Below are 27,745 nucleotides of genomic sequence, written 5' to 3' on the forward strand. Positions count from 1 at the left end.
GTGTGTGTGTGTGTGTGTGTGTGTGTGTGTGTGTGTGTGTGTGTGTGGAATGCTGTCATGGGGGGAGGTCTGTGGGCGGGAGAACCCAGGGGTTAACGAGTGGTGTGAGAAAAACAGGCAGGGTTTGATATGTAGGGGGGAGGAAAGCATGCAGACATACACAGTCCCAGGGGAAGCAGGAGATGGTCTGGCCAAGGGACATTTATCTTTTAGTCTGATTTCTCCTATTTTCTTTTTCTTGTTTAAATAAATACATATCATTTTTGCATAAATAACTGCAAAAAGTTATTTTGTACAGAAAGTTAGGTGGAAGGACAAGCGCCACTGGCCGATTAGAAGCAACTTCAGCCATCATCACTATGCCAATCAACCCATGTGTCAGAAACCAGTTTTTATGCATTCAATCAAAGAAAACAAAGGTCATATCAATGTTGTGTTTATCAATCCAAGCAAATTGGATTTTAGAATATTTCACTAAACTTTGAATTTTTGTTTCAGATTTTTAATTGGTTGAAAAAAATACCCAGGTATGGTTGTAAGAATGTCCTCCTGTCTTGTAAGTCTTTCCTTTTATAGATATAAAACAATCAAACACATCATAGAAAGAGGGAGATACACCCTCACTGGGGAGGTGGGGGTGGGGATCTAAGTTCAGATGCTTTGAAATCTGTTCCATTTATAAGATACATGGTGCAACAAATGGCCTTGCCACTCAGAATGTATGTGTGGAGTATTTCAAACCAACCAGTCAGACTTAGCTGTTTTCATCACATTTCCAAAGTGAATATCATCAACTATATAAAGTGGTTTGTGGATACACAATGGCATATAGAGTCTATAGGCTGAGAACAGTCGCCTTTCCCCCTTATCCCACTAGCATGGTCCAGTCTCCAAAATGTAACATGACAGTGTTGACCCAAACACCTGCTATGGTCCCCATTTCCCACACACACACACACACACACACACACACACACACACACACACACACACACACACACACACACACACACACACACACACACACACAGTGTGCGTTCTTTTCTAGCCAAAGAGCCTTCTCACGCAGATAGAGTGAGGCTACTTATCAGGGGGGTTGCAGAAGGGACAGACAGAGAGGACCCCTCTATTGTTCTGGCTGGGTTGAGAAGGGGGGCAGGGATGGGACCACCAATAGGACGGGGGTTGGAGACCCCAACAATGCCCCCAAGCTCCCCACTGCTCTTCCTGCCTATGAGCATGACCTGCTCTGACAGACCTGGGAGAGACCCAGACCAGACCCAAATGCACCAATGGGTGCACTTTTTTGGGGTTGTGACCAAACATGTCAACTCATCAGTGGGTATGACATCACTTGGCGATTGTGGGGCATGACATGACATCATCAGTGGTTATGCCATCATCCTTAATGCTGCCCACTGACCTCTCTGTCAGGGATTGGCTGTTCAGAGTTTAGCCCTCCTGGACATACCAGGCCCTCAGTCGAAAGGCATCAGGTATGTCTGGGTTGACCATGACTGTTGGGCTGAACAAAGCAGAGAGATCTGTCCCCCAAATCAGACAGGTGAAACTCAGCAATGAACTTGCTTGAGTGACATCACTGATGACATCATCACTGATGCCATCAGAATTCCTTGAGTGACATCACTGATTACATCATCACTGATGACATCACAATTGCTCGAGTGAGAGGAGAGAAATGGGCTCAGAAGGACAGACAGACAGCTTTCTTGTGTACAAGAATGTATAGATACAGATAAGATACCCTACTTACCAGCAGTGTGCTGTGCAGCATAAGAGCCTGGCTGTAACCACAAAGCTGGCAAAAAGCATAGTTTTTCTTCCGCAAGTGAAAGTTTCTATGCCACCCCAAAAAAATCTAATGTGTGTATGTGTGTGTGTGTTTTGTGAAAAGTGTGTAGGTATGTGTGTGTGTGTTTTGTGAAAAGTGTGTGTGTGCGTGTGCGTGTGTGTGTGTGTGTGCGTGTGCGCGCGTGTGTGAGAGTGTGTGTCTCCAGCTGTGCTTCACCCCTCTCTTTCTTCATCACGGAGCGTACAGCAGACCTCTTTGGGGCACTTTACACGAGGACGGTTTCCTATGGAAACGGGCAATTATTGTATCGTTAGTGCCTCCCGTTAAGACGGCGACGGCGAATTCGCGCTTAGGAAACGACACATTTTAAAACCACCCTCCAGAGTGGAATTGTTGGTGACGCTCCCCGCTGAGCGCTCCATGTAATCACTTTGGAACGGCACATTTCAGAAACTCTGACGTGCCTGCACAGGCGACACACGCGATGCCGTGCGCGAGTTGGCAACCAAATACAACGTCAGTATGAATGAAGTTTGGCAACACTCAGAATTAAGCTACACTGCGGCCAACTTCAGTTACATGTTCATAGCGTTAATGCTGCGAGGAGCCGATGGCTGTACCCGGTCGGCATTTAACGTTAGTTACAAAAGCAGTCGACAGTGTTTTCTCACTGCCAGTAGCAGTAGGGTGACAGATCACAGTCAGCTGGCCAGCGCTGAATGAGGAGCCTCCCGGTCCTCGCTGCTCGTTAAATATTTCCAATAGGCGTTATTCTGATAAACTGGTCACGTATATATTACATTCTCACCCGACAAATATTAAAACTTTAACAGTTTGGGGGTTTTTTTTAGCTTGAAAAAAGCTTTTTGGCAAGTCTAAATGACTGCGGAAAGTGTACTCTACTTCCGCGTTTAAAGTGAAATTACGTCATGCAGTAAGCGTCCTTGTATGGGCAAAGAATAAGGTGATCACACTGCCACCTAGCGACCTGGCATGTACATTACGGCGTTTTAAAAATTCAACAGCGCTCATGTAAACAGGGAGAAGGTGTGAAGGCAAAGGTGTGAAGGAAACGCTATTGTGTCGTTTCTTTCAGAAACTGTCCTCGTGTAAAGGGCCCCTTAGTCTGCTGGCTCAGAGCAGGGCGGGAGGTGAAGAGCAGTTTGTTCATAATGGATTATTGATTGCTCGGAGAATCCACTGGCTCTGCACTGTGTGTACGCGTGTGTGTGTGTGTGTGTGTGTGTGTGTGTGTGTGTGTGTGTGTGTTTTACACTCCGTACCAGCCCCCCTGTCCCACTCAGAGCACTGAATGTCTCTACTTTATGAGCCAATGTACAGACTGGAGAGGATAGTAAGCTTTTTTTGTAAAGTGCTCTCTGTATGTGCTCTGTGTGTTGTGAGCCCTCTGTGTGTAAGCTGCCTGTATGAAACAGTGTTAAAGGCCCACAGTGTGTATGCATATATACTTTCAAAAGAAGTGTGTGGACAACTTTAAAAGCCCCCTCTGTCTTGCGCCCTGATTCCTCAGTTTGTCTGTGTGTGTGTGTGTGTGTGTGTGTGTGTGTGTGTGTGTGCGTGTGTGTGTGTGTGTGTGTGTGTGTGTGTGTGTGTGTGTGTGCGTGTGTGTGTGTGTGTGTGTGTGTGTTAAAACAGGGGGTCCACTCTTTATTTTGTGGCCCGCTGTGTTTTTCTTGCCTCATAAATGCTGCTCTCTGTGCTGCTGTGTGGGAGGAGAACAGATCACATGGCTGCTGAACGATGCCCCACACTGGAACGACCCACAGCCATCATCAGTGATAAGGTGACAGTGTGAGTGAGTCAGGGCCTTATAAAAGCCCATCTCTGCACCCTTGGGTGCAGGAGATTTGTGCTGCGCCTCCATCTGAGACGATAGTCGTGATGAAGGTGCTTCCTAGATGGATGACAGCGTTTTCCATCACAGAAGAGCAAAACTGTGTGGCTCAACACCTTCCCATAAACCTCTGTGTGACTTTTCTATCTAAACACTTAGTGATTGCGATTGTGTACGTATGTGTTTAGTGTCACAATAACCAAAATGAATGTGAATACTAGCCGACCTCATAGGTTCAGCAGGGAATTTTATGAACGTTTGATACTTTGACCAGATGTGTTCTGCAAGATAAAATGTACCCCTAGAGGGCGTAAATTTGCAGTTTGCAATAATTAAAGGAAGAAAAATAAGGATTTGTCTACTCTAGACAGAGCGGCAGTCTGGTTTTTAACAATGGACTGCAGCAGTGAGTCAAACAGCTGAATCCATGATAGCAGCATCAAATAGTCCACCGTGTCCGGACCTGGATCCATCAAACAGTCCACCGTGTCCGGACCTGGATCCCAGTCCAATATCAGTCCACCATGTCTGGAACTGGATCCCGGTCCAACTAAACTGGTTGAACTGAACCATTTCCAACCAAGTCATGGTGGCCGCACTAGATGTAGATGCAAAAGAGCAAATCTGAAAGCTGTAAGCAGGACCTTGACTGGCCGGCCTGGACAGTTTGACACCGCTGGTTTCTAGATTCACTCCAGATGTGGATCCCAGGAATAGCCGGGCTCCTTTGAAAGGCTGGGAATGGATGGGAAAATAAGAGCGGATTTCCTCCTCTCGCAGGACCTCAGCTGCTATGGTTCAATGTTCAGAAACACCAGGTCCAACATGAGGGAGGGGGGAACACAGCAGTCATTATCAGCTGAGTAGGCCTCTATTGCCTCCCAGTGACTCATGTTAGGGCATGTTAAGTGTCCATCACCATGTGTCATATCAGACGCAGCAAGCCTCCCCATAGGCTTAGAGACTGGAATTAATTTTTAAAGGACAACTATCATATTTATGGATTAAAGCTGCCATTAGGCTAATTGATCGTTTGTGCCTACACACATTTACACTTGACTATTTTCATGCAAGTGTGTGTGTGTGTGTGTGTGTGTGTGTGTGTGTGTGTGTGTGTGTGTGTGTGTGTGTGTGTGTGTGTGCGCGTGTATGTGCGTGCGTGCACATGCGTGTGTGTGTGCGTGCATGTGTGTGGTTAGGTAGCTGGAAGATGGTGATGACAGCCAAACTGGAAAGCTCTGGGAAATGCACCCATTCATCCATAAGCATGTTGCACTTGAAGTGGCCGTGCACATAGAACGTGTGTATTTGAGCTGCCAGGGCCTTTCTGCCATTCATTCTCTATGGTAAGGACGCACCTGACGTTTAAGCGCTGTTGGCGGCTAGTGTTTTTTGGCGGAGTGCTCTGGAGGTCGCAAGCTGAAAAAAGTTCAACATTTGGAGGGAAAGCGCGCTGCTCGTCAGTCACTCCTCCTACCTCTTCTCCTGACAGGGGGGATCTTCAACCTCCGCTGCTGCCAGAATTACCAATAATCTGGATTTCATGTTTACAGTGTGAACAATCAACAACATCAAACAGACGAAAGCAGCTGGCTACCGTCTGTGTGATCGTTGCGTCCTGAACTGTACTGCGTGCGACTGCCGGGGGAAACAAAACAAAGCACAGACACACAAAAAAGGCTCAGTGCGCATTGGAAGCGCTCTCGACATGATTTCCAAAGCGTTCTTATGTGAAATACACACGTTTTGTCTGCACGGCACCTAATACTTAATACGGCTTTGATGGCTTTCTTCTTTATTTGATGACTTTGATGAATGGTAACCTTGTCCTTTTCTCTTGGACAGTTTTCCCGTCCTTAATCCAATGGTAACCATGTCCTTCTCTCTTGGACAGTTTTCCCGTCCTTAATCCAATGGTAACCATGTCCTTCTCTCTTGGACAGTTTTCCCGTCCTTAATCCAATGGTAACCATGTCCTTTTCTCTTGGACAGTTTTCCCGTCCTTAATCCAATGGTAACCATGTCCTTTTCTCTTGGACAGTTTTCCCGTCCTTAATCCAATGGTAACCTTGTCCTTTTCTCTTGGACAGTTTTCCCGTCCTTAATCCAATGGTAACCATGTCCTTCTCTCTTGGACAGTTTTCCCGTCCTTAATCCAATGGTAACCTTGTCCTTTTCTCTTGGACAGTTTTCCCGTCCTTAAGCCAATGGTAACCATGTCCTTCTCTCTTGGACAGTTTTCCCGTCCTTAATCCAATGGTAACCTTGTCCTTTTCTCTTGGACAGTTTTCCCGTCCTTAAGCCAATGGTAACCATGTCCTTCTCTCTTGGACAGTTTTCCCATCCTTAATCCAATGGTAACCTTGTCCTTTTCTCTTGGACAGTTTTCCCGTCCTTAAGCCAATGGTAACCATGTCCTTCTCTCTTGGACAGTTTTCCCGTCCTTAATCCAATGGTAACCATGTCCTTTTCTCTTGGACAGTTTTCCCGTCCTTAATCCAATGGTAACCTTGTCCTTTTCTCTTGGACAGTTTTCCCGTCCTTAAGCCAATGGTAACCATGTCCTTTTCTCTTGGACAGTTTTCCCGTCCTTAAGCCAATGGTAACCATGTCCTTTTCTCTTGGACAGTTTTCCCGTCCTTAAGCCAATTTGTCACTTTTTCATCCGCATGGCCTGTATGGCGAGGAGGCTGCATTGTTTCTCTTCTGGTGGCTAATCTCATTACATTTTAATTTGCACATGTGACTGTCTGGTGGACGACAGGCTTATTGTTGAATTGCCTACTCTGAGGCCCCGCCCCCCTGACCCCCTGACCACCAATCAGCAAGTCCATTTAACAGGAAATACGATCATGATCCTCTGTTTTTAGCGCCAGAGCAGGAAGAAAGCAGGAAGTATTACTGAGTGACATCAGGACAGAGAGACAGATGGAAGTGGAGGGATGCATGGGTTTGGATGGAGTTGTGTTTCTTCTTGTTTTGCTGCACCTGATGTTCCATCAATTGAAATATTGAATTCAGTCGAGCTTATTTGCCTAAATTTTGAATGGGTGCGTCAAGTATATAGCCATTTTTTAATACTATTCTTTCTCATTATGTTTCAGTTACACTTTAGTTCCTAACTTCCTAATTTCATGAAGGCTTTCTGTCTGGTTGTGGAATCCGTTTGGGATTTATTTTTAAATATGTAATTGAGGCACGAGACAATACTGATATCAGGCATTAACAGCATAATTTTCACTCAATCTAATACTTAATTTATAATAGAAGCTTAGCTCTGATATAGCAACAATAACGCACAGGGCTACTATCCCCTTTCTACATTAGATGAGCATTAGTGAAGCCTATCTGAATGAAGTTGTGACAAGAAGAGGTCTGGACCTGGTACTATAAAGCCTCTTCTAAACATGAAGTCTGGATCATGCCCGGCTAGCCAGAGCAGGATATTTTCCGGGTTTACCTTTCTAGACATGAGGAGTCTGTGTTTAGAAACAGCTGGAAATGGTCCGTATTCTCTCTGCCGATAGCGAGTAGAGTGGGCGGGGGGAGGGGGTTCGGTAGCGTGTATAGAAAAAAAATAGTGATATGGAAACAGATTTAGCGAATCTGTAACCAAACTCAATTCAAAAACATGCCGTTTTAACGGAGGATCCATTCCGACGCATTCAGGCGATAACGTGGGGTGGCAATGTGCCAAAAAAGTGAGCGCTTGCTAGGGTTGCCACGGTGTGGTCATTTTCACACCGGGTAATAAACACGTGACAACACCGGTGTTACCGGTTACATCGTATAAATATATATAATAAAAAAAAAAAAAAAAAAAAAAAAATCCTCAGCTGTCCTCACGGTCCAGTCAGTCAGCTCCTCTCCGCTGCTGTGTTAGCTTGGACGCTCACAGTCACAACACTGGCTGCCTCACAATACTTGGCTGCATCCAACTCGAGACAACTTTTCAGACCCTCCTGGAGACAATCTTTCTCAGAAGAGACTAACCTTAGCGACAAATCTGGAGACTTTTTCTGACATGGGATAAACATTACCAGCAAGCAGCAGTATACATAGCCTACAAGACAGACAGGTCGGGAGGGAAAGAAACCATTCAAGCCGTTTGCAGCACTTGAGGAAACCGTGCTCGTTTAATTCATGATATAAGCAATTGCGAACGATTAATTAATTAATAGGCTACGTGAACGTTAGCGGGTACTTTAGCCTATGCAGTAGGCTAAAAGTAGTAGGCTATTATCTCCTTGTTGCATTTTTAAACTGTCAGATGGGGGAGAAAGAAAGGATTCAACTTTTACTTGTTTACACACCTAATTTGGCTCTCTTCCAAATAATCCAGCCACGTAACTAACACTACGTCCAATCATGAAAATAATGATCACCGGGACTTTGTAAAGTGCCATTTAACCACCCGCCCACTCAGACATACATGATCCGGAACATGAGCTGCCAGTGTTAAACAACAGCCGTTTTTACAATAATGCGGATCCTGTACTAGGGGCTCAGATGGTCATGATGCACACTTGCGGGAGTGCGCATAAGGCGGATAATTGTTTCTAAACATGCAGGCCGGCCGGCTAGCAGCTGGTTATAATCCAGATTTCACTGCATGTTTAGAAGGGGCTTTAGTGACATCGGCCACAACTGCACTCTGGAGAGGAAGCAAGTGGAACTCCTGACTGAGGCCATGCTCATTTCAATAGCATAAATCATAGACAGATAGATTGGCGGCTCTGGTGCAAGGTAGTGATTTAGGATTTTAAGTCATAATAATTTTCCAGAAGTAATCCCCCCCCCCCCCAAACACACACAAGCGTCATATCCTCATATCATTATGATCAATTTTCCACTTATGATTACAGCCTGGAAATAACGCAGCTTATGGGCTCTGACACTTGTTATACTAGTCTCTAATAATGCTGTCAATCACACTTCATGTAAGTCAAAGTTCACACTTTCAGCATCTGTTTATTTGTTTATTTGTTTATTAAAAAGGATCCCCATTAGCTGCCGCCTGGACGACAGCTAGTCTTCCTGGGGTCCAAGACAAAAATACATTACATGACACACAATAATTAAAATACAAAAACACAAAGGAAGAGAACAGAAGAAATAATAAAAAGCTAATCTAAGCTAAGACAGACTGTGAAACTGTGAGACTCAATATTCCAATTTTTCCATGGAAAATGATTTTATTTTATTTTTAGATATGTTTTTGTTTGTAAATTTGAAAACATCTTGTTTATAGTTTGAAAAGTTTTTTTTGAATGTGCCACCATGTGAAGCAATCCTGTCTTCTTCTGTGAATGTTTGTGGAGCCCACAGGCCTGAGACGAAAGAGAAAAAACACAAGACAAAACTTGAATGATCACTATGGAGAAATTGGGATGTTGCAGCAGTTTGCGCTATCATAGAGAAGCAAACATAACACAAGGGACCATTTCAATGTGTCTAGAACATAAGTTGAATTGCATGAATGGAAATGTACAAATTACAGTGAGTATGGAGTTGAACACAGTGACAAAAGAAAAAAGATGAAAATATGCACAACATGAAAGCATTCCACCTAAAAAGGAAATATAATGCAGTATGAAATCAGTGAACTCTGTGAAAACAACCTCCTAAAAGATTAAGCTTTGAAGTATCTATTTTTCCTCTTATCAGCCTCTCTCTTTCTCTCTCTTTCTGTCTGCTTCTCTCTCTCTCTCCATCCCCCCTCCCCCCTTCCACTCCACTCCAGTTTGAGAAAGAGAGCAAAGCAAACTGTCTGAAGAGCCACTTCCTGTTGTGTACTTAAGATCCCTGTCATGTGATAGTGTCAGTTGAGGCGGGTGTGTGAGGCCGGCGTGGGGAGGGAATATGGTGGCAGTGCTGATCTTGCTGATGCGAACGCCGCTCTCCCCCCCCCGCCACTCCGATTGTGTAAAGTGTCGACTCAGCCAGTGTGGCGTCAGAGCCTGAAGCCCTGCGCGACAATTGCAGCACAGACACACACACACACACACACACACACACACACACACACACACACACACACACACACACACACACACACACACACACACACACACACACACACACACACACACACACACACACACACACACACACACACACACACACACACACACACACACAGAGAGACACAGACACACACACAATGACACACACATATACACACTAGTGGTGGTACACACTCGAGCTACAGACAGATATTGTAGTAGCCCACATACATGCTGTACGCCACCTAGACAATCAGGTAGACACACAGGCATTCAAAGGAGGATAAACCCACCCAGTAGCCATCATAATAAGTCTGATGTAAGTTATAAGAGGTTTGAATCTTTGCAACATTAGAAATGCCAGTAGAGTTTGGGAGTTTAAGAAAAATGAACAAACAATCAACTGGGGGTTTGCGGTAAATATAATTGTAACAATTAGTTCCTTACTTGAAAATTGTGAAAACATAACTACATGAAACTAGGTGTAAAGATAAATCACGGAGGGGCATTTTGAAAGCTGAGATGGTTCCTTTCCCAAATTCAAAGCAGCAGTCGGTGGCGTAGCCTTTCTAGTGTTAAGGGAAACAATCGTAGATGAACACTTTCTTAAAGTATGATCATTGTGTTTCCTTTGGTGGTTGTGTTGCCTTATGAAGAGCACTGACCGAAGGTCTTAGTTTACCCACCTTTTACATACACATACAGGTCAACTTTATAACACATACAGTCTGACACATAGTAAGATCTGTGTATGCAAATGATTAACTGAATACAAGTGTTTTTGCAATACTAACACGTTTTGTTCTTTTTCTCTCCCTCCTCCCCGCCTTCTCTCTCTCTCTCTCTCTCTCTCTCTCTCTCTCTCTCTCTCTCTCTCTCTCTGTCTCTCTCCCTTTGTCTTTTGCTTTCTCAGGTGGATGATGTATATGTGCAGGCTGTTCTGTACAGAGCTCAGTGCCATGCATCCTGGAAGTTGCTGATGTCCTGAAAACGAAAGCCAAAGAAGAGAAGCCGCTGAAATGAAGAGAAGAGGAGTGGTGGATTAGCCCTGCCCTGATACACAAACCTCCCAAAATGCCTGGGAACTGACAAAGTGATGAACGGAAACAGAATGAAAACCTTCACTTTATGCCGCCACAGATATGGCTTGGGTCACTGTCAGTTATAAATGACTTGCTGCGACCTATTCTGCTTGAAAGATAGTTTTAAGTTTTACTACGCCTGCCCAAAATAAATGATAGCGTTGCATGCGCTGCTTTTTATGGTGCCAGTGCACATACAGATAAAGTGTGAGTCACTGATTCACTGACAGTGCTAGATGAAGATGGATAGATGGCATTGCATCCAGTAACCAGGGAGTGCTAGATGAGCTGTTGCAGTGGATGCTCTGTTAGCAGGACCCACTAGATGATCAAAGACAGATAGCATTGGAAGCGACTGACAGAGACACGCCGGACATCCATAGATGTGCGACTGCAGATAGCAGTAGTTTCTAGTTTTAGTGAGCTTGTGAGGCCAGGCAGGCGGCGTAGACTCGCTTGCACCATGAACCCCAGAGAGAGCGTGGAGGTGATGGAGACCCAGTCCGGAGGCCAGAAGGAGAAGCTGGTCAGAGAAAAGGCCAGCTCAGAGATGGAGGTTGAGGGTGAGGATGACAAAACCCCCGGGGCTTACGACTGCAGTGTTTGTGGACGCAGCTTCCCCTTCCTCAGCTCTCTGTCCCAACATATGAGACGCCACACGGGTGCACGTCCATACAAATGCCCCTACTGCAACCACAGGGCCTCTCAGAAGGGCAACCTCAAAGTTCACATCCGCAGCCACAAACTGGGCACGCTCTCTAGCCACCACACCGATGACGAGGGTGGGGCAGAGGAGGAAGAGGAGGTGGCATCTGCTGAGGTGAGCGTTTCTGAGGGTCTCGACGGAGGGACAAGTCCAACTAAGAGCAGCTCAGCCTGTAACCGGATGATCAACGGGGATAGTACAGAGGAGAGTCGGAGGAAATTGCCTGTGAGGAGCATGAAGAGAGAGAAGTCCATAACTGACCAGCGGCCATATTGTTGCCGACTGTGTGGGTACGAGGCCCTGCGGGAGGACCAGCTCCTCAGTCACATTGAAAAGGTGCACATCACTGCAGACACAGAAGAGGAGACCACTGTGAAGGAAGAGCCCGGGCCGGACACTGATGTCGTCCAGCCACAGAATGATGGGACCTTCCCCTGTGAGACCTGCGGCCAGGTCTTCACCCAAGCCTGGTTTTTGAAGTCACACATGAAGAAACATGCAGGGATCCTGGAACACTGCTGCCGTATTTGCGGCCGACGGTTCAGGGAAGCTTGGTTCCTCAAATCGCATATGAAGACGCACAACACCAAGTCCAGGTCCAGGCCAAAGGTGGATTCCTCTGAACCCCCAGCCACCATCAACGATGTAGCCCAGGACCCTGATATTGCCACCGGATCTGTTACTTCTATCTATCAGATCTGCTCCAAGTGTGGGAACCTGTTCCACAGCAGAGAGAGCCTGAGGGCCCATGAAAAAGTCCACAGTGTCAGCCATGGTAAGAAGCCCCAGAGCCAACGCAGGGCCAGCAATGACGAGGACTCACCGGCTGCTAAGAGACGCTTCCTAGACTCCTTCAACCTCCGGCCTGCTGAGGAGAAAGCCTTGGAGGTGGAGGAGGCGGGTGAAAAGAAGCTGGGTCAAAGAATCCCAGAGCTGGATCCAGTTTGCAGCTACCAGGCCTGGCAATTAGCCACCAAAGGCAGAGTTGTGGAGCCAGTGGTACCCAGTTATAAGAGCTCTGCTGGGGTAGGAATTATGGGGGAGGAGGCCTTGGCTGGAGCTGCTGTGGTTTTCGAGAAGGAGAACAGCCGTTACGTCCTGAAAGGTCAGGAGAAACGCAGCTCGGGCCGACGCAGCAGCTCCGGGTTTGGAAGCCACGGCTCCTCAGGTGACCGAACGCCAGAGAGCCTCAGTGACTCAGAGTACCGGCCCTCCTCTCGCCAAGACCGACGACGACCATCCCAGACGCAAGCTTCCTCCAAGTCCAACGAGCCCCAGACGCAATCCTCCTCCAAGTCCAGCGAGTCCCAGACGCAAGCCTCCTCCAAGTCCAACGAGTGCTTTGAGTGCGGGAAGGTGTTCCGCAGCCGACACCAGATGATCGTCCACCAACGGGTCCACAGGAGAGATGGAGGGAAGGCATCTGCGGGAGACAAGGAGAGGTCTGCCAGAGACGACCTTTCGGGCTCCACCAGCGACCCAGAGTCAGGCTCCCCGAGTCGGCCCAGCACCCCGGGGTACGGAGACTCCCCGCCAGCCTCCACCCTTGGAAACCAGGCCTCAGAGATGGGCACCGCCAATGCAGGACAGCTGGCAGGTTAGTCAACACCCCAGCCCTTGTTCTTTGTAAAAAAAAAAATAGTTTGTGGTGAAAAAGTAACATTCAGACATGAAATTATATTTCAATGTACAAAAAGACCCTTCAGTCGGACTCCTTCGCTTTTAGTATAATCATTTTGTAGCACTTTGCTCTAAGCTCTCTGTGATCCCCTGTGATCAGTCCATAGTCACAGAAGGCCCTACGGCCCTAACTTTTGAGTCTTAATTTTGGTTGGTTGTGCGTTTTTGGTGAGTCAGGAACTGTACAAATTATATAATGTTAATATGGTGTGAATAATAGTTTTGAGAGCTAAATAACAAGTTGCAGGGCATATAGCTCTGAGTTTTTTTTTTGTTTTTTTTTTACGATTATTCATTGGTTGTTTGTGAACACTGTTGAGATCTCAACCACTATTTTACATTCCTTTTAATATACTGTGATTTTCCAGTATAACTAATAGGAAACTAAATATGCATAATAAATAATAGGAATGTGATGAATGTAAACCCGCCTATTCAAACACAGTCTGCAGGGGTTTTTAATGGCCAGAAATGGCTTTAGCCTTTTCATGCCTCCCACTCAAGGCCTCAGACTCTGACAGTTACTCAGTAGCAAACATCTGTTGGTGAAATGTGTGTTATGTGGGTTTATCATGACTGTCTCTGTGTATGGAGTGGGGACTAGAGCCACCGTGTGGCTAAACATCAGAATTACATCTCTTTTGGCTATTTTATATAGTATTTAACACAAACAACATTAAATATGGTCAATTAACTTGAATTGCTCATGGCAAAACTGTTTAGAGCAGTGCAATTATTTGCCATCATAGAGCAATGAGACAAACTGAAAGTCCATGCCTTCCAACACCATCTCAGTAGAGAGGGGATTTTTGGAATGCCTATCATTTTTTCACCTCCACAACCAATACACACTACAGAGAAAAAAAAGAGAACCTACCCATGCAAGGGCAAAAAACAAAATGACATATATTAATCACAGCTGATTTATGATTAAGGAAGGATTCCTGGGTATGCGACAATTGAAAGCTCTCCAACTTGCTTGTGTTAACTTGCTATCTGGTTGAAAACACAAACTTGGACAGGTTGTGATAGTGTGCTGAGAATGGTAGTGATTGCTTCCATTCCTCCCTGTTGCTTTAGACATTCAAAAATAGCAGCAGCATTTCTTTCTGGCCTGATCGAGCTGTGTGCTATTTCAGCTCTTCCTGTGTCAGGAAACCCCCCCCCCTCTTATCTGTGTGTGAATATGGGTTTTGCTCTACTTTACTTTTCATGTCTGTGCCATGAAAATCTGTCTTCCTGTCTTCCTTTCGCTCTCAACATCAGAGGTGTTGATTATTCGATTAAAATAAAAACAATCCAGGGAAAATAGACCTCCCACAGTAGCCGTTTCCAGTTTTTCCTGCAAACTTGATGGCACACAGTAGAGCAACAAAGAGAGGCCTGTTTAGAGCAGTGCAGGCTGTGGTTAGCTTCCTTCATAGTGCTCAATGTACTGTGAACTATTCCCTCTCGCCAAAGTCATGGGTAGATTGGGGTGAAATGGACATCCTGGCGTCTGATCTTGGGAATGGCATTTTAGGCAGTACGTTTATGCTGCTGTTTTGGCTAGATATGAATAAGAAAAACAATGCTTTCAAGGAGATGCAGGTTAGTTGTGAGTGCTTACCTTTCTCTGAAGGGATGTGCCTCGGGGGACCTGCTGTGAGAGCCATGCTAAAACATTTGAACTCACAAACAAGCTAATCCAACCATACATCCATCATCCATCCACCCATCATCCACCCACCAGCAGTCTTTTATCTGTTTAGTTTTCTTCTGTGTCCCCTAATCTGTAATGTTAGCTCCTGTGCCACTCTCACTGTCACTCACCCACTCTTCTTACCATCTAGCCAGCCAGGCTGGCCGCTGTCTGAGGGATTGCTTATTTATAGAGTCACCTCTCGATGGAGAGGCGATGCATGGGGAAAGAGACACTCAGAGGACACACTAGTCCTGAATACCCTGATGTCCCCATCACCCCCCCCCCTCTCCTAGCTACTTTCTGTGAATGCAAATGAGGATGAGTGCACACAACATGCAGATATCAACATGATCGGCTTTTAGCCAAATCGGTTACTTATAATGATAATTATAGACTTGATGAAATCTGCTACATCAACGGCGTTTCCGGGTCGAGCATTTAGGAAAGTAGGATTAGGGGTAAGGGGGTGTCGTTGACTCACATCAGACTAGACGTCTTCAAGTAATTTGCATAATTATGCTAAAATCAGGTGCCTGTTCAAGATCTGTGGTGAGCAGCATGATTGTCACTGTGCAGAGATGGTAGCTTATTAACATACTAGTAATAAAGATTTAGTCAATAGCTGTGGCCAGGGAGGAACCTGACAGGACATCTGTTGGTTTCTGCAATATTTCACCTATCAATAATTATTATAAAATAATAATAAAAACAGTTATCTAATCAAAGAGTTGCACTAAAAAAAAAAATCTGTTTAGTTTTCACCCCTGTTAGATGGCAACAGTCATCTGTGCTGTCAGCTCTACTTTATACAAGGATGTTATTTCTGTAAGTTTCAGTGACAGGGGGTCATGGATGGTGTCGTAGATGGTTGCTGTGTTTGTTTCCTGGATACGTATGTAAGCCTAAGGGCTAATGTACACCGCCTCCGGAACAGATGCGGTACGGCCCCGGTTACGGCTGCCAACAGACCCACACTCATGTAATCTGTCAGACGTAGCAGGATACGACAAAAATAGAACAGGTGCATCATTTTTCCGTACAGCATGTATCGCCCATCCATTAACATGGGCGAGAGTCGATCCGGTAGTTTTGCCGGATCCGCAACGCAGCCGTAACGCATCTGGTGTACATTGCCTAGTCTGTTTACTCCACCCTGTAAGAGACAAGTGTCACTTCAGTCACAGAGACTGTCACGATGTGTGATGGGGGGGGTATGTGATTGTGTATGTAAATACTTCTGTAAAGGAAAAGCATAAGGGAAACTATAAGACTGAGAGATTGACTCAGGATTAGACCCGTATGTGTTTTTGAAGGCTAATACAGATATTTGTCAGCATTTCCCCCAGACCTTTATTCTACTTGGGATGTTGATGTCTCTGAAAGCATCATGGTCACCACTGAATGGCCCATACTAATGAAATGTCATCCTTTATGTGGTGGGACAGCTTAACGCAGGGAGAGGCAGGTCTCATTGAAGGTCTTACAGACTGTTGAGTCAAATCCTCCCACGCCACACTGGAATGATGTCTCTGGTCAGACATCTGATGCACCGATAATAAAAACATATTCAATGTGGTGGTCAGTATCGGCTCCATATATATGGACAGACCGATTAAAATCGGCCTCACCCTAGACAGGTAGACAAGGTGTAGGGTGCACATCTCTCTCTGTGCTTGTTTATCCCACATGATGTCATTTCCTGCATGGTTTCCTCATAGCAGCCAGAAGTGAGAAAAATGCACAGCACGCCAAGTGTCCTTTCACAGCTTTTAATATCTCCTCAATCTGGGCAGCAGCAACAACGAACGTTTCAGCCAAAGGGCTTCCTCTTCCTCATAGCAGCAGCAGCACAGGGAGCTACAGCGCCGCTACGGGACTCTGTAAGAGTTATGCTCTTTTTTTGTAAAGAAAAAGAGAGAGCTGTGAATGAGGGTGAAAAGCAGGAGTGGAGGAAAGATAGGAGGCTGTAAGAAAGAGAGAGTGTTGTATTCAAACAGAAAGCCCCCCCCGCCCCGGGGCATAACCTTGGCAGGGCGTAGCTATGTGTTGGCCACTGCAGTGTTGCCAACAGGAAGCCAAATGAAAAGCAGATGGCAGGTTACTGTAGTAGTGTAGTGGTGGAGAATACTCTCATGTCATCAGCTCCATAACCATTTTGATAGGAGGCATCTGAGGGCTATCCGTGTGTGTGTCTGTGTGTGTGTGTGTGTCTGTGTGTGTGTGTGTGTGTGTGTGTGTGTCTGTGTGTGTGTGTGTGTGTGTGTCTGTGTGTGTCTGTCTGTGTCTGTGTGTGTGTGTGTGTGTGTGTGCGTGCGTGCGTGTGTGTGTGTGTGTGTGTGTGTGTGTGTGTGTGTGTGTGTGTGTGTGTGTGTGTGGGAAAATGTTATAACCGTTGGGCTTATAAAACCCCTTAAATACCGACTGAATTATTAAAAAAAATACCCTATTTTTGTTTGTATTACTTCCTGAAAACTAGAGATGCAAGTCTTTCCAATGACAACAGTGTGATCCTACTTGTTAGGAGAGACGGGACACATATGCCACCTTGTGGAGAACTTGTAGAGCTGCACTTAAGAAACCAACAATATCTAGGATGCACAAACACATATTATATCCTGGGAACCATATTCATTGATGCTGTGATGTGAATATTCATTGTTTATTAATGTGTTGATAATATAATTTAGGTAATAGTATTAGAGGTAATTTTAGGACTTCTTATTCATGCCCACATGCAACCTGAATAGAGGAGAGAATGGAAATGGGAATGCTGGCCAATACTGCAGCCTTGTGGCTATTCATGAAAACTACATCTGAGTGGAATAATATAAATAAGGCATCTTCTTGATCTGACTGGTCTGATTCAGATGCCTTGTATAGTACCTTATCTGGTAGTAAGAAGGAATAGCATCTAGATATTTTCCTATTCAATTATTGACCTTTATTTTGAATGTCTTTCTCTCCACAGATGACAAGCCTTACATCTGCAGCCTATGTGACTTTGTTACCACAGAGTCGCAGACCTATCTGACCCATGTTCGTGTCCATCACCCGGCAGAAAGACCCAGCCCCATTCCCAGCCCTAGCCCCAGCTCCAGCTCAGACAGAGGCACCCCCAGCGGCTATCCCAAGCTGAAGAAAGCCCTTCTCCATGGGCTGAACAAGTCTGCGCCCCCCCACCCTCACCTCTCAGCTCAGTCCTCCAGGTCCTCCCCATCCCATCCCACCGTGAACCCCCTGGATCTGTGTGTGAGAGCTGAGGGCCACAGGGGCTTGGCCTCCTTGACTCTGGACAGGAAGGGCCTCCCTAACCACAAGTGCTCCTTCTGCTCCCACTCCACCCGCTACCCCGAAGTGCTGTGGATGCACCAGACTGTGGCTCACCGCATCAACAGCAGTAGCTCCACACTGGCTCCTAAATGGGCATTGAAAAACAGTTTGAAGGCCTCCAAGGACAGCTCATCATCCTCCAGGAGGCGCACTGGTCCCCCGCCGGTCCTTGAAGGGAAGGAGTGTCCACCGCTGCCTCCGGTGGTCCGAACTCCACGTACCCGGCCCCCGACCACCTCCAGCGAGGCCCTAAAGAAGAACAGGCCAACTGGGCAACCTACCACATCATCATCATCCTCATCCTCATCTTCCTCTCGAGGATCCTTGTCCACCTCAGGCACCCAGGCTGGGAGGCTCCCTGTCCGGCCAGGCAGCAGCATCAGCGGCAGCACCAGACACATGGAGGACCAGGGTCATCTGTCTCGCTCCAGGCCCAAGGTGGACGTCTACCCTCGGGGAAGCTCGTTATCGTCCAGCAGTCCGTTGGAGAAGAGCACCGTAGCTCCCCAGCGCTCCTCGGGCCCCGGCCCCAGTTCTGCGGCTGGGAGCAGGATGGCTGACCGCTACCTGATGCCTCAGGAGGGTCTGGGCTTTATGCTGTCCAGCAAACATGGCCTGTCAGAGTACAGCCGAGCCAGGAGCTCCGCTCACCATCAGCCACATCCCAACTCCCACAGCCAGGGCCGGGCGAACGCCGCCAGGCCCAGCACCATCACCCACAGCTCCACAGCAGGACACGGCTATGGCACCTCCCAGACCCACGGAGGTGCTCTCCAGAATTCCTCCCCCTCCTCTTCCATGTCCTCAGGAGTTCGTGCAGATGTGAAGCAGGAGGCGATAGCGGAGACACCAGAGATGCCGCTTGACATCCTTAGCTTCCTCAAAAACTACAGTCCCCACGACCTGGCTACACTCTACCACCGATGGGGTGCAGCCAATGCCCTGTTGGATCCCACTGGTAGGGAGATTTCTTTTTACTTTAAAATATGATAAAAGAGCAAACAAAATACAAACTAGAGGGGGGGGGGGGATCAAATATACACAACATAGTATATTCGGGTTTGTCTAACATATAGGAAAAACATCTCTTGTGATATAGCCTGTGCTCAAGTCACATACATGCCTTCATGTGTCAAATGTGTACATTTCAGGCAACCCCTCACACCATATGGCAGAAAATGATTGACAGACACACAAACGGCTTCATTCTGACAAGGTTTTAAATAATGAAGAAAATATGCAAAACACACTTGCACTGTGTGTGCTTGCATGTTCATGAGGTATGATAGAAGGCGCTATATGGGGCTGTGTGTGTGTGTCCATATGTGCTTAGGTTTTAGATGCAAAAGGAGTGTTTGTGTGTGCGTGCGTGTGTGTGTGTGTGTGTGTGTGTGCGTGCGTGCGTGCAAGTGTGTGTTTTTGCTGTGAAAGACGTGAGAGAACCTTTGCTACTCTCAGGTCTGCAAGGCATGCCTAGTCTCCAACTCCACTCTCCCAGAAAGCTGTCACAAAGTGTTTAGGTCATGGCTCTGCCTGCCTGATGAGAGACTCGCACAGATGCCAATGGAGAGAGGAAAAACAGAGCGGGAGGGAGAGATGAGACACAATAATTACCCCACCAGCTGCTTTGGAAATGGTCATTACCAAACATCCGGATTATTTCCCATTTTTCAGTTGCGTCTCTAAGGTCAAGTGGGGCTGTATGGAGCCAGGGGTCAAACACAACAGCCCCGGAGCAGACGCATGACATCGCTGTCACCCGTCCAGGCGCATATCGTCATGCTCCGCCTTAGCCCTTTGAGTCACATGCTATAAAGTGACCTTTTTTGAGCAACCAACTCTCCCTCTCTCTGTAGTGTGTGTGTGTGTGTGTGTGTGTGTGTGTGTGTGTGTGTGTGTGTGTGTGTGTGTGTGTGTGTGTGTGTTGTCCGTCCGACTCTGTCTTGTCTTTCATTAGTGCATCAGTGAGAAGGGCTGGCGGCCCAGCGTAGAAGTAGAGTATCCAGAGGCCAGCAGTTGAGCTGCCAGAGACACTCTCTGTCACCTCCTCCACCTCCCCTGTCCTCCCTGTCCTGCTGTCCTCAACCCCCCCCCCCCCTCCACACACACACACACACACACACACACATGCATGCACGCACGCACACACACACACACACACACAACCACAACCAGTGGGCATTGCCCAGGTATATGCCAGGCTTAGAGCTTGGGGAGTTGACGTGTTTGGTGGTGGAGGTTTGTGCAATAAGCAAACCCCCTCTTCCCCCCTCGCCCCCCATCACACACACTCCCCCCAGGCCTGTTATCTGCCAGCAAGAGAGGTCACAGGAGTGTACGCGCACGTGTGTGTGTGTGTGTGTGTGTGTGTGTGTGTGTGTGTGTTTGTGTGGTCATGACGTAGTCAAACAGATCCAGCCGTCTTCAAATGCCTCGTCCCCCTGCCTCTTGCTACGCTGACCAGGTTTACTTGCACGTGCATGCATGTGACTGTAGTGACCAGGTTTACATGCACGTGCATGCATGTGACTGTAGTGACCAGGTTTACATGCACGTGCATGCATGTGACTGTAGTGACCAGGTTTACATGCACGTGCATGCATGTGACTGTAGTGACCAGGTTTACATGCACGTGCATGCATGTGACTGTAGTGACCAGGTTTACATGCACGTGCATGCATGTGATTGTAGTGACCAGGTTTACATGCACGGGCATGCATGTGACTGTAGTGACCAGGTTTACATGCACGTGCATGCATGTGACTGTAGTGACCAGGTTTACATGCACGTGCATGCATGTGACTGTAGTGACCAGGTTTACATGCACGTGCATGCATGTGACTGTAGTGACCAGGTTTACATGCACGTGCATGCATGTGACTGCAGTGACCAGGTTTACATGCACGTGCATGCATGTGACTGTAGTGACCAGGTTTACATGCACGTGCATGCATGTGACTGCAGTGACCAGGTTTACATGCACGTGCATGCATGTGACTGTAGTGACCAGGTTTACATGCACGTGCATGCATGTGATTGCAGTGACCAGGTTTACATGCACGTGCATGCATGTGACTGTAGTGACCAGGTTTACATGCATGTGCATGCATGTGATTGCAGTGACCAGGTTTACATGCACGTGCATGCATGTGACTGTAGTGACCAGGTTTACATGCACGTGCATGCATGTGATTGCAGTGACCAGGTTTACATGCACGTGCATGCATGTGACTGTAGTGACCAGGTTTACATGCACGTGCATGCATGTGACTGTAGTGACCAGGTTTACATGCACGTGCATGCATGTGACTGTAGTGACCAGGTTTACATGCGCGTGCATGCATGTGATTGTAGTGACCAGGTTTACATGCACGTGCATGCATGTGACTGTAGTGACCAGGTTTACATGCACGTGCATGCATGTGACTGTAGTGACCAGGTTTACATGCACGTGCATGCATGTGCCTGTAGTGACCAGGTTTACATGCGCGTGCATGCATGTGATTGTAGTGACCAGGTTTACATGCACGTGCATGCATGTGACTGTAGTTACCAGGTTTACATGCACGTGCATGCATGTGACTGTAGTGACCAGGTTTACATGCACGTGCATGCATGTGACTGTAGTGACCAGGTTACATGCATGGGCATGCATGTGACTGTAGTGACCAGGTTTACATGCACGTGCATGCATGTGATTGTAGTGACCAGGTTACATGCATGGGCATGCATGTGACTGTAGTGACCAGGTTTACATGCACGTGCATGCATGTGACTCTAGTGACCAGGTTTACATGCATGTGACTCTAGTGACCAGGTTTACATGCATGTGACTCTAGTGACCAGGTTTACTTGCACGTGCATGCATGTGATTGTAGTGACCAGGTTTACATGCACGTGCATGCATGTGACTCTAGTGACCAGGTTTACTTGCACGTGCATGCATGTGATTGTAGTGACCAGGTTTACTTGCACGTGCATGCATGTGATTGTAGTGACCAGGTTTACTTGCACGTGCATGCAGGCGCGGACTGCATAATCGGGCGCTTCGGGCAGAGGCTGAGGCCACTCACTGAACAGCAGGCCAGTATGTATAAGTGTTCCTAGTTGCGCAGATTGCAGGCAGGCCGGCTGCAGGCAGCCAGGCAGGGAGGAATGAGTTAACTTTTCAGTCAGAAGCTGCTGAGACCCCAGCGCGGGTCGGCGGGGCTTGCTGTTCAATGGTGCCAAAATGGAGAAGAAAAGAGGTGCAGAGAGGTGGAAAGCAAGGAGTCTATGTTGTGTCTTGGCCTAAACTACAATATCAGTGGTAGACAATTGTCTATTGCCTCTAGAATATTCGAGAGAAATAAAATTAACACTCATTTGTATTTATTTATTTATTTATTTATTTGTATTAGGCTATATAAAAAGTCCCAATGGTCAAATGTAAACAGTAGTGGGTAAACTGAAAGTATGGGTTGGATTGCTTTTGGGGTTTTCTTCACAAAAGTGGAGAAGGAGGCAGAAGCAACACTAGCACTGCAGCAGGTGCTCCTGCAGAGCTGGAGGTGGTGTTGAACTTATCAGAATCAGGAACCTTCAGGTAGGCTACAATTTCAGAGCATAAAGTGAAACATGTAGGCTATATGCTTATTGCTTTCACATTAATGTGCTTTATGGGATTATCAGTAAGAGTTTAGTACAGTTTAAAGTGGAGATGAAGCAGTTTGATTTTTTTGTATTTGCATTTAACCTCAGACAAGCCAAGACAGGACACTGCACTCTTCCTTAAATGAAGTTCGCTGTGAAGCTTTTGTACAGAGGCATGTTTTTGTTTTTACGTCTTCATATTATACTTGCAGTTATCTAGGCAATGTTGAATTCTATTAGTGAACAAATAGGTAACATAACATGTAACATCACGTTAGCATTATATTCACCAAATCTGGCTTCAAACGGCCCAAATTCTTCACGTGTGTCCATGTGTGTTGGCCTGCATGGTATCTAATGCCCGGCCCGAATTATGGTCCCAGTCCACCACTGCGTGCATGCATGTAAGCATTAAGAACATCTAAGGGGACATTCAGACCAAAAGCGTTTTTGGAGCTGCCAGTGTCTTTCTGCAATTCATTCTCTATGTAAGGACGCGCTAAACATGCTCCTCTTTTAATGAACGCACCTGGCGTTTCAGCGCTGGTGGCGTCTGTTGTTTTTGGAGGAGCGCTGTGGGCGTTTTAAAGCTGAAAAAAGTTGAACATTAGAGGAAAAGCGCCCTGCTCGTTTTTTTCACTCCTCCTACCTTTTCTCCTCCCGAGCGGAGAATTGGCAATAATCTGGCTTTCATGTTGACAGTGAACAACATCAAACAGACAAAACTCGCTGGCTACCGTCCGTGTGGTCGTTGTGTTCTGATCTGTACTGCACGCGACTACAGGGGAAAACAAAACGGAGCACAAAAAAATGCTCCGTGCCCTGTGTTTTGTGCACAATGGAAGCGCTCTCAACATGATTTTCATAACGTTCTGACTGAAAAAAAAAACGCTTTTGGTGTGAATGTCCCCTTAGAAGAATTTTAAATTTAGCAAATTTGTCAAACCTGCAGATGTACTCCAATTATGTTAGTGTGATTATGCTCTTAGTCAGCATAGCATTATCACAGTAACATATGTGCAGTAATTCAGGTGTCATCAAGTTGTGTAGTTGGCGATGTAGTTCATGTTTTATTTTTTATTTTAATTTCTGTGTGAATACTCGCAATAAGCACATGTCACATGCAGCCTAGAAAAGGTGAGATTTAGGCTATAGAAACGGAGTGAAATACAATATGTCTACATGTGTAATATTGAAAGAGAAAGCTGGACTCAACATTGACGGCTGAACCTCTTCAGCACTTCCAACCCCACCAGATACTAAGATGACATTTTGTTTTCTAACAGGGATGCAAAATAGTGAAAAACGTGACAGCAGGGCAAATACAAACCACTCAGAAATCCTTCACTTAACTCATTCGCCACCATTGGCGCCACTAAACGTTATAAAAAATAAAATAAAACGCTTCCCCACCATCGACGTCATTGGACGGCAATAAGTGTTTTCACCGTCATGTGATAGATGGCTCTCTTACTCACCTTGTGAAATAGTACAGCACGTCTAAAGGTGTACAGGATCGACCACTATTGTCTAACAAAACCAGGAAGCAGAAAAAAGCAACAATCTCCCATCAGAAAAGGTCCATAGCACAGCTCCATGGCACGGCTCAAACGCTGGTCCAGCAGCTTTTATCCATACGGGTTTGGACTCCCATTACAGCGGGGGGGCAGCCTGTCACTCAAACGTGAAGGATTTTGTTTTCACCACGCACCACGCAACACGTCCACAAGTCACTCAGGAAATAGTAATCCAGTTCCTAAACTCTTGACGCAGTGTAAATTTCAGCCGGTAGATTGCTCCTGACATACAGTAGCCTACACAGACAACCAGTCGCACCCCCGCGCTAGACGAATGCGGGACCCGGGCTTCCCTCTCCCAATAGCGGGGTGAATCTCTTTCTCACACCGGTGTTACGGTAAAAGCTGTGCCCACGGGCGAGTTTGACCGGAAGGGGAAACAAAATCATTATGGGGTTCAGAGTTGAGTGTAACACCGCCAGTATCCGCCATCAAAGGCATTTATTCGGGTCAGGAGCCGTGAAGATGACTTAATTTACAAAAATGCCATTTCCCCCGCTTTCTGGTCAGAGACTGCTGTTTTTGGTGAAAATGACCTACATTCAGATGTCGATAGAACGGATGAAGGTAGAATGAAACTTTTTTTTCATATGAAAGTTGAGGCTCTCTTCTTTCTTTTGGGATATTCAGTCTTTACGTAGTCATAGAAGAAAATATTCTGTGGGTCTTGGAAAATTTATGAAAATTATCAAAAACCCTGGCAGTGGCTAATGACTTTTTCTGAAAAACTCTGGCGGAGAATGAGTTAAGTGTCCTAATTTTTTTTTTTTTTTTTTTCCCCCAGATTTTTTATCCCATTTTTATCCCCCATTAGTGCTAATTTAATTTATTTATCCTGGTTGCTACTCCACCGTCTACCGATCTGGGGAGAGCCGAAACTGGCTCCATGCTTCCTCCGAGACATGGGCAGTTAGCCAGCCGCTTCTTTTCACCTGACAGGGGGAAGCTTCACCGGTAGGACATAGCACATGGGAGGATCACGCTATTCCAACGAGTTCCCCTCCCTCCGAACAGGTGCCCTTAACGACCAGAGGAGGAACCACATTAGCAACCAGGATATTGCATGTTTTGGTGAAGGGGTTCCTATATGAAGGAAACCCCCGGGAGGCACGGGGAGAACATGCAAACTCCACACAGAAAGGCCCTTTTGACGACCCCACCCGGGCGGTCGGCACTCGAGGACATGCGGACGGGCACGCATTCCTTCAGTGTTCACAGCGTCCCAGGTGGGAATCGAACCCAGGACCTTCGAGCTGTGAGGCGACAGCGCTTACCACTGCACCACCGTACCCCCCTGAGTGTCCTATTTATTGACTGTACCTAAAGGTGACTAGTTTGTATCCATGTCACCTTAACAGATTTCTAGGTATTGAAGTCTGCAAAATTCAAACATTTACCTCTCTTTGCCATTTGGGGCCGCCAATGTGCAAAATTGCCTAGTGCATGTTATAGAGTACCACAGGGATGACGTATTTTTGTAGGCTTTATCCAGAAATCGCCGCCATTTGGTTCATCAGTGGAAAAGTCTGTGGGGTTTTAGAATGGGGATTTCACTTAAATGCATAAAATAAGGTCTGTGGATAACACAAGTTTATGGGAACACGAATTTGGGTTCAGCATGATACTCTTCACAAACGTGAATAACTTTTATGCCTTTTGAAGCGTTTGAAGCGTTAAAATCGCGTAAAAAAACACACATTTACGTTCCAAAAGTCATAAAAGTTATTCATGTTTGTGAAGATTATCATGCAGAACCCAGATTCGCGTTCCCGTTTTTTTTTAACCTGGAAATATACTCATTCCTGCGGCTCTCTATAGACGGTTTTAACTTGACAACAAAAACATTCTAAATTGAACCCCCGCTCACTTCCTGTTGCAGTGTTTGCTATGGACATAAAAGAAAAAAAAACATTCAAGTGCAGGACTGACCATTCCGTGAAAACCGTCTATACACCTGAGCAGCGAAAACAAAAGTAACGATGTCGAGTGAATATTTCTGCAGTTTGTCGAATGCTGAGGAAAAGGAAGTGCTGTGGGGTTGCGCTCTGGTGAAAACCGTCTATAGTAAAGTATTGTCACATTATTGCGTGCATCTAAACATAGCTGGTGTGAGCCTTTTTTGTTGTTGTTGCCCTGGACCAAACACACATACACACACTCTGAAACACATGACACACACATACGCAGATACAGATTTACACACACACGCACGCATGCACACGCACACACACACACACACCTGACATGTGACACACGGGCAGCGGAGCGGGCACATCACAGCCGGGGCGTTTTAATTGCCTGTAATTTATGCGGTGTGTGTGTGTGTGTGTGTGTGTGTGTGTGTGTGTGTGTTTGTGTGTGTGTGTGTGTGTGTGTGTGTGCTCTGTGTGTGTTTGTGTGTGTGTGTGTGTGTGTGTGTGTGTGTGTGTGTGTGTGTGTGTGTGTGTGTGTGTGTGTGTGTGTGTCTGGCTGTCAGCCTCTGAGATGATGCTGTGTGACAGCAGCCCCCGGAGCTAGCGGCTCATAATGACACATTAGACATACTAATGATGCCTGCACTAGTCCACTACTGATGCTACCTAGCTGCACCACTCCAGACAGCCACCAGGTGCATTGTACACCAACTCACTTTCTTCCTACCTAGCTGCACCACTCCAGACAGCCACCAGGTGCATGTACACCAACTCACTTTCTTCCTACCTAGCTGCACCACTCCAGACAGCCACCAGGTGCATGTACACCAACTCACTTTCTTCCTACCTAGCCGCACCACTCCAGACAGCCACCAGGTGCATGTACACCAACTCACTTTCTTCCTACCTAGCCGCACCTCTCCAGACAGCCACCAGGTGCATGTACACCAACTCACTTTCTTCCTACCTAGCTGCACCACTCCAGACAGCCACCAGGTGCATGTACACCAACTCACTTTCTTCCTACCTAGCCGCACCACTCCAGACAGCCACCAGGTGCATGTACACCAACTCACTTTCTTCCTACCTAGCCGCACCACTCCAGACAGCCACCAGGTGCATGTACACCAACTCACTTTCTTCCTACCTAGCCGCACCACTCCAGACAGCCACCAGGTGCATGTACACCAACTCACTTTCTTCCTACCTAGCTGCACCACTCCAGACAGCCACCAGGTGCATGTACACCAACTCACTTTCTTCCTACCTAGCCGCACCACTCCAGACAGCCACCAGGTGCATGTACACCAACTCACTTTCTTCCCGGCCCGGCCTGCACCTTTACATCTTTCACTCAAGGCAAATATTGCCATAAGAGAATGTGAAACAAATGTCATAATGTGGTGGCAGCAGAACACGTGGAACACATTTCACATGGGGGGCGGTGCGTTTTTCACCTTGAAATGTT

General features: G+C 46.6%; 1 protein-coding gene across 1 annotated transcript in view; it reads left to right on the plus strand.

Annotated features, from left to right (window-relative positions):
• Positions 1-11,218: 11,218 nt before the first annotated feature.
• LOC310782470 (zinc finger protein 516-like) overlaps positions 11,219-27,745 on the plus strand; it is a gene marked incomplete at its 5' end in the record, with an annotated part of 28,622 nt that continues 12,095 nt past the window's right edge. The window contains 2 exons of the mRNA XM_083643144.1: positions 11,219-13,058; positions 17,794-19,113. Of these exons, the coding sequence (XP_083499270.1) occupies positions 11,219-13,058; positions 17,794-19,113 (3,160 nt within the window). The remainder of the gene's footprint in view (positions 13,059-17,793; positions 19,114-27,745) is intronic.

This window comes from Poromitra crassiceps (genome assembly GCF_964638095.1).
Source record: "Poromitra crassiceps genome assembly, chromosome: 1".
In the NCBI taxonomy this organism is placed as follows: Eukaryota; Metazoa; Chordata; class Actinopteri; order Beryciformes; family Melamphaidae; genus Poromitra; species Poromitra crassiceps.